The sequence below is a fragment of the Myripristis murdjan genome, chromosome 21 (genome assembly GCF_902150065.1).
Source record: "Myripristis murdjan chromosome 21, fMyrMur1.1, whole genome shotgun sequence".
NCBI classification, from domain to species: domain Eukaryota; kingdom Metazoa; phylum Chordata; class Actinopteri; order Holocentriformes; family Holocentridae; genus Myripristis; species Myripristis murdjan.
This window is the reverse complement of record NC_044000.1, coordinates 27,445,906-27,454,020: the sequence shown is the minus strand read 5'-3', so window position 1 is coordinate 27,454,020 and position 8,115 is coordinate 27,445,906. Positions and strand designations below refer to the sequence as shown.

Genomic DNA, 8,115 nt, shown 5'->3' with positions numbered 1-8,115 from the left:
TTTGTGCGTCTGTAGACGGTGTATTTAATAAAAGGTCAGTATTTGCTCAGTTTGTGACCCTGCTGCTGTTTATTATCTCAAACTGAGTGGACTGATATTTGTCTGTGTGTGTGTGTGTGTGTGTGTGTGTGTGTGTGTTATGGCTCATAAAGGAGTGGCTGGCAGGCCGTCTTTCAACAGGAAGCCAAACACTGAATTATCTGAAACCTTCTGCAGTCTGATACTCAGCAGATAACAGGACTGATGTGATGCCAGAAAAAATGCCCCAAAAAAATAACTGACGAGTGTTTCCTGCTGACTTCCGTGACGGGAAGAGTTCACGCTGCACCATTTCTAAGGAACCCTGTTAGCTGTAGCCTGCCGGCTATTCTTCCAATTAAAATACAAGAAACAACCGATACATGCACACAAACCAAGCCCCAGCATGACATCACTGAGTCAGCTTTTTAAAGTGACATGCAGATACAACACAGTCGTGTAAAGCGAGTAAATTTAAAACAAAAGTTTTGATACACCCCTGTGTAGACAGGAGGCTCCGTCCCAGAGATCAGAACTGAAACAGAAAAGGTGAAAAAGAATCGAATCATCCAAACTGGTGGCAACGTTTAATGCATCCGATCATGAGACTCTGGAAGTGTTTGAATCAGCAGAGACTCACCTGAGTGGACAAGAGGAGACTTTGCTGAAGAATCAAATGAACCGGAGCTGAAATGACATGAACACAAAATAAATGAGGTTTATATACAGAAAGACAACTGGGTGAAGGGAAGCAGAGACTCTGATGCCCCTTTTCCACCAAAAAGAACCTGGTGCTAGTTCGGTGTGGTGCTAGAGCCGGTGCTTCACTGGTTCCAACAAAGAACTGGTTTGCTTTTCCATCGGCCAACAGCCAAGCGGAGCCAAGCGGATGACAAACAGACGAGCCATCGTAGTGATGCAAATACTGCTGGTGTGTTTACAAGCCTACGTTGTGATCCAGAGGCGAAAAACGGCTGGCTACCTGTCGTATTCGTGGTCAGAACGAACGACATCTGCGTTTAGCTTCACGTTTATTGCGCTTGCTGTTCCCGTTTGGGTCTGTAACCCCGCCCACCAATGACGTGGTGGGTTGCATCATCGGTTCTTTCTCTGGCTCCTGTTTAGCCCCTGCTCCAAGTTGGTGCTTGTCTGGAACCGATTTGGAACCAGTTTGGCACCAGTTTGGCCCGTGGTTGGGCGGTGGAAAAACAAAGAACCGGTGCTAAGTCAGGTACCGGCTCCGAACCAGCCCTGGAACCGCTTTGGTGGAAAAGGGGTATGATTGGCTCTCTGGATGATGGACACAGACAGGCAGAGGAGCTGATAGGCTGAGCTGATAGAAAATGCCCTAGATGGGAATGCCTTCAAGAAATAGAAAAAAACATGAATGAACTTGTGAGAAATGAAGCTGATCTGATAGGATATAAAGAGCCTGCAGAAGATGAGACACTCACAAACGCTCTTCTGGATGAACGGGCAGAAACACAGACACACTCCAAACACAGACACTCCAACATCTGGCAGAAAGCCTCCCAGAAGAGTGGAAACTGTTCTGCTGCAAAGGACCAACTCCATATTAATGCCTCTGGATTTAGGATGGAGCTCAGAGAAGCTCCTGCAGGTGGAACAGGACTTTTGTCCATGTAGTGTATTTTAAACTACATTTGACTTAGCCAAACTTTTTTTTTTAATTGTTTAAAAACATTTAATTATGCGGCAGTTTTGGCTGTAATTAAAGCATGTCAGGAATTCCACAGTGAAGTTGCTCAACACTCAGCTGCTGATTTAAGCAGATTAGTTCTTGGTCTGTGCGACACAAAGTGATGCAGTGTGGTGGAGAGATTTATTTATCTCTTAAGAAAACAGTGTGGTGTGTGTGTATGTGTGTATGTGTGTGTGTGTGTGTGTGTGTGTGTTGACGGCAGTGTTTCTGATCAACAGAAGCTGCCAGGAGTTGATTTTCTCTTCAACAGGACATTTGACTAAACATCTTTTGCAGCACTTGTCCAACCTGAATATTTATGTCGAAGCCTGTTATTTTCTGAAGGTTTCGTTGTGTTCACTGTGCGAGTCTGTCATGTTGGTCCCAAATCTGAGGGGTGTAATGCCGATTTCCACCACTGGATGCAAATGAGGGGCGCTGTTGTGTGCATGCTTCAAACTCACACAGACCTGCGGTGGTGATGGAGGTTAAGAAGAAGAAGAAGAAAGCGTCTGGACTGGAGGAAACTGAAGTGGTGAATAATTCCTCACTTTAAATGTGAATAAACATTCAGTGTAATGATGTTTTGGTGGAACTGGGTGAACCATGTTTCAGTGTCACTGAGAGACGAACTGAATCCAGTGTTCAAGAAAAATGGGGACACGTTCCTCCCTCATCTGGACGCTGAGTTCCAAAAAAAAAAAAAAAAAAAAAAAACGACCCAGCATTCCCAGCATGATTATTATTCACCATCCTTGTCTCAGTTTCAGGAAACCAAACTGTTGCACTTTTGCAGTTTAACTTTACACAGAGAAAGAGGTTTCCCCTCTTCTTCTTACTTCTGCAAGTCTTGAATTCAGTTTTCCTTAATATTGGGCCTTAAGTCTTAAATCTTAAGTCTCTGTTAGATTAATTCCAACAGCTGCTTATCTAAGCCGAAGGAATCTGTTAGAATCAGGTGGGCAGGAACTAATGAATATATTAGATTTGACCTACAATGCTCATTTGAATGAGAAAAAGATGTTTTTTTCCCCAAAACTGTGGAAAATGTGGATAAAATGTATCTTGCACAGATCTTAAAAAGCAAAAAAAAAAAAAAAAAGAAAAGAAAAGAAAGCATTAAAATTACTCAATCAAAATCCAAATTTCTGGCTTGTTATTTTTGGGTTTCGTACAAACCAAACTGTGTGCAGATGACGGGACGTCTGACGGACGGACAGACAGACTGGAGCTCGGTCTTCAGCGTTTCCCTCTGCAGCGCCGAGCTGCCCTGCATTTTGTTATTGCATCACACAGCAGCTGGAGTGCAGCCCTGCAGCCATGCTCAACCTGCAGCCTGCCTGGACTTGACACACACACACACACACACACACCGAGCCCAGGCCTGTCTGAGGGGAAACATGATCTAGATCAGTTCAGAGGCAGAGATACTTTCTTCCTTTTTTACCTTCTGTGTTCCTGCTGCATCATCAGTTCACTCAGATCAGTGTTTGATATTATATTGAGTTCATTCCCGGGTCACTGTTGACAGGAAGACTTGGCAGCGTCCAGCTCTCAACAAACTTCACAGCAAAGTCATGAAAAATGTGGTGCTGACAGACAGACAGTGCTCTGTATCCGTCTGAGTGAAAATCTTCATGCAGGTAAATGCAGACAGACAGCAGAGGTCAGGGTAAACAGTATTCACCAGCCAAACTCATATCAGCTGTCTGACTTTCAAAGGCAGCCTTTATTTTGTAAAGCAAAGTCCGTTCCCACACACTTTCTCACCTGTGCACTGATTTATCTCAGGGAGTTATTCAGCCTTTCGATTAGAGGAGCCTTTCTCAAAAAAGGATCTTAACTTAAGGACCTAAATCCCGAAACCGAAACGTCGACTTTTCCAAGACGATGTCTGGTCCTATATCATGATGTCGATACAATATCAATGTATTCTCCAGCCATAAATAATATAAATAATAGTAATAATCAAGAGAAAAGTGCTGTGGTATCAGATGTGCACTATGTATCGGCCGATACCCAAAGCCCAGGTGTCAGATCAGAACTCAAGAAACACAGATCAGTGCATCTCCACGTGTTTTTTTTTTTTTTTTTTTGGCTTCTGGAAACGTCTCAGAATCTCCAGCAGATAAAAATTAAAAATGCAAAGTGGAGCCGCTTTTCTCAGTTTCTGAAAAAGCTGACATTTTGGAGAGAGGAGTTTTTCCACGTGATTGGAGCAGCTCTCTGTCTGGTGCGTCTCAGTTTGTCGGTCTGAAGCCGGTCCTGCTGCTCTGCCGGAACATGAGACCAGCAGCTCGCTGATAAACCACATCTGTGACGTCCCACATCTGTGGCGTCCCACACGGCTCAGAGAGGGAGCTGCAGGCACACACCAGTTTGGGTTCAAAGGGAAATCTAAATAATTGAAATATATTTATTTTAACCCAAGTTTACTGATAAATTTGGGGTTTTTTTCTATTCTAGAGTCTTTAAATCTTTAAGTCTTTAGAGTCTGTAAATTCTTCTTATTAATGACATTAGTATTATTATTTTTTATTTCTTGCCGTCTCCCGTCCATCTGACAGACGGTCGCTGTGTCCACCCGTCCATCTGTTGACAGACTTAGACATTGAGGCCATTTAAAGACTCAGCTGTGTGTGTATATCTGTGTGTGTGTGTGTGTGTGTGTGTGTGTGTGTGTGGGCTCAAAGTATCGGAGGAGTCTGCTGTTACTTTTTAAGCTTAGTCATCCATTTGATCTGCACTCCCTCGACTCCCCTGCCATTCTTTGCCTATTTAACCACACACACACACACACACACACACACACACACACACACAGTTTTTAAATGTGCCATGAAGGGCTATTTTATTTATTCCCAGTGGAGAACAAGCTGCTGAGGGCTGAGTGGGCGGTGAATTGATTCCCGAGAGGAAGCGGCAGCAGAAAAGCAGCGAGCCTGAAGAAACTGAAATCAACTTGAACGATCTTTGTGTGTGTGTGTGTGTGTGTGTGTGTGTGTGTGTGTGTGTGTGTGTGTGACCCACATGCGACCACAGCGTCAGAGGAGTGAAGCAGAGTTTCCAAACGTGTCTTATCATGACCTAACAGCTTCTCTCGTTCTTCTCTCTTCTCCCTGTGAACAAAATGAGAAAACATCTCGGACAAATCAGAGATTTAATTTCCAACAAACTCTTATTATTTATGTATTTTGGAACAAAGTCATTGCAAAAGGTTCTTTTTTTTTTTTTTTTTTAGTCTCCATGAAAACTGGGAGCTGCTGCTACACGAATAAGATTTTTCCCAGAAGCGACACAGCAGACGGTCAGTCCTGTTTCTGTCTCTGCTGGGAAAAAACAACATGGCTCGTGACACCAGAGCCACTTCCTGTTTCCTCTGAGCTCCTGAGGAGGAAACACACAGAGCCGCACATGAACACTCGTCTCTGTGGATTACAGAGACTGCAGACTTGGTTTTCTCCTCTCCTCTCTCTCTCTTTGCTCCCAGCTGATGTGGAGCTCCTCTTGACCTTTGACCTCTCTGCAGAAGGCCACAGGTCGCTGTGTTTGGCTCCTGTTGTCTGCAGCAGGTCAATATTTCTGCTGCCAGGTGTTGTGGCCCAGATTCTCCATGGAAAGCGTGAAAGGCCAGAAACACCCGGCAGCGTTAGCTCCGTGGGTTCAGCTCTCTCAGTCTGTGTGAGTGTGACTGTTGCTGACCAGCGGGGGGCGCTCCGTCTGCTGACTGACTGTTACCCTGAACAGCCACAACCGTCCAATCAGGGGGAACTGAGAGGAATGAAGATTAAAGTTTATTGGGTGGTCATTGAGTGGTTTAATGTCTCTGTTTAAATGGTGCCTAACACTGTGTGTGTGTGTGTGTGTGTGTGTGTGTGTGTGCAGATGACAGGAAGAGTGCAGACGGACATCAGATGGACTTTAAATCCAAGCAGTGGTTTGGGGCCTCAGTGCGGTCTGATGGAGAGCACATCCTGGTGAGACAGACACACACACACACACACACACACACACACTACATGTGTGTGGTGTTCTGTAATCATAATCAGATCAATACTTGTCTTAGTCTTGTTCATAACAGCTGAACGTTTTGCTGCTGGGCCTCGGCCCCCCTCAGGTGACGACACGTGGAGGCATGGAGTCAAGCCGCCTTTACACAACTCCATGCCACTGTGTGTAAACACTGTTGGATCCACTACAGTGTACTCAGAGTGTGTGTGTGTGTGTGTGTGTGTGTGTGTGTGTGTGTGTGTGTGTGTGTGTGTGTGCTGCAGGCCTGTGCTCCTCTGTACCAGTGGTCTACGTTTGGTTACTCGGAGCGGGAGCCGGTGGGAACGTGTTTCCTGAAGAAAGGAGGCGTGGTGGTGGAGTACTCCCCCTGCAGGACAAGTCAGCACCTCCTCCTGTCTGTCTGCCTCTCTCTGTCTGTCTGCCTGTGTGTGTGTCTCTCTCTCTCTTTCTGTCTCTCTCTCTCTCTCTGTCTGTCTGCTTCTCTCTCTGTCTGTCTCTGCATCTCTCTCTCTGTCTGTCCCTCTCCCTCTGCCTGTCTCTCTCTCCCTCTCTCTCTGTCTGTCTGTCTGTCTTTCTCTGTCTGTCTGTCTGTCTCTCTCTCTCTCTCTCTCTCTCTCTCTCTCTCTCTCTCTCTCTCTCTCTCTCTGTCTTAGCTGATGTCTCTCTGTCTGTCTCTCTCTCTCTCTCTCTCTCTGATGTCTTAGCTGATGTCTCTCTGTTGTTTTTCTTGCAGATGGAAACTCACCAGAGAACCAGGGTTTCTGTCAGGCCGGCTTCAGTGCCGACTTCCTCAAGGTAGAAACACACACACACACACACACACATACACACACACTCTCTGTCTGTCACTCAGCTGGAACAAACTTTTTTTTCATTGAGTGGAAATTTTGTGGCAATATTTCCCCCTTTTTTGGTAGGATGGCGTCAGGGTGATGTTACTTTTTTTGTTCAGGATTGTGGTGGGATCTGTGTGTGTGTGTGTGTGTGTGTGTGTGTGTGTGTTTGGTGAAAGTGCTACAACTCTGTTTGCTTTCTTCTTCTTCTGTTGCAGAACAACAACAGAGTGGTGGTGGGAGGACCTGGCAGCTTCTACTGGCAGGGTGAGTGTCACACACACACACACACACACACACACACCATATTAACATTCACACCTCTTCTCCTGCTAGTTCAGCAGCAAATTATTTAAAAAAAAATAAACACTTGGCGTGAAAGTCTTTAAATTCACTTGATTTCTTCATTTATTTTTCAAAAAATGACGATAAAATAAACCCACCTCCAAAAAAAGCAAGAAAATTACCACAGAATCTCCACATCACTGAAAAAATCTAAAAGAAAACTATCAAAAAAATTGAGGAACATACATTTTTAAAAAAAAAAATGCCAACACCAAATGTGGCGGACTGCACCTTTAAACTCTGCTGCTGAGGTTCAGGCGGTTTAACCGTCTGGACAGTGAACGCATCGCCACCTTAAGACTTTAACTGGCAGCCTGTGTGTGTGTGTGTGTGTGTGTGTGTGTGTGTGTCACTACACTACAGGGTGTGACACTGAGACAGACTGAAATAAGGCTTAAGCCTGAGTGCTGACTCAAACACATACACATACACACACACACACACACACACACACACACACACACACACACACACACACACACTCTCATGGCAATGCTCCTCCTGGGGTGTGTTAGCCTAATTACTGTTTCCTGTTGAGTCAGAGTCCCGCCTGCGCGCGCACACACACACACACACACACACACAGCTCTGTTTTTTATCAGTCAGTTGTTGTTAACACTGTCTCTGTGGCAGCTGTGTGGGTTGTGTAATTAAAGAGTGTGTGTGTGTGTGTGTGTGTGTGTGTGTGTGTGCGCTTTCTGTGTACTCAGCAGCAGTTGAGTAAACAAACTAAGTGCTGGTAAACAACCTGACTGTTTGTCTTCCTCTTGCTGATCTCAGGTCAGCTGATCTCAGACGACGTCTCGGAGATTTTCGCTCGTCAGAACAAAAAGAACGACTTCCAGACTCCGTACTCAAACACACTGACCACCAAGGCCGCCAGCGCCCAGTACGACGACAGCTACCTGGGTACGCACAGACACACACTCACACACGCACACAATACACACATACACAGAAAACACACGTTTAGATGTATGGCTGATTCTTCCATCACTCCACGTACTGCTACTGCAAATGACAATAACAATAATGATATAATATAATAATAATAATATAATATAAGTTATAATAATAATCATCTTTATTTCATCTGTAAATTTGGAAACACAGTTTCAAAGTGCTTCACAGTCAAGAGCAATAGAATTCACAAGACATGAAAAAAACAGAGACAAAACATTAAAGGTCATTAAAAGGCCAGTAGAG

At 44.8% G+C, this 8,115-nt stretch overlaps 1 protein-coding gene across 1 annotated transcript in view; it reads left to right on the top strand.

The window, feature by feature from the left end:
- itgav (integrin, alpha V) overlaps nt 1-8,115 on the top strand; it is a 50,060-nt gene that overhangs the window by 12,562 nt on the left and 29,383 nt on the right. Inside the window, exons 3-7 of the mRNA XM_030080038.1 lie at nt 5,606-5,697; nt 5,995-6,109; nt 6,465-6,526; nt 6,783-6,831; nt 7,690-7,818. Coding sequence (XP_029935898.1) covers nt 5,606-5,697; nt 5,995-6,109; nt 6,465-6,526; nt 6,783-6,831; nt 7,690-7,818 — 447 coding nt within the window. The remainder of the gene's footprint in view (nt 1-5,605; nt 5,698-5,994; nt 6,110-6,464; nt 6,527-6,782; nt 6,832-7,689; nt 7,819-8,115) is intronic.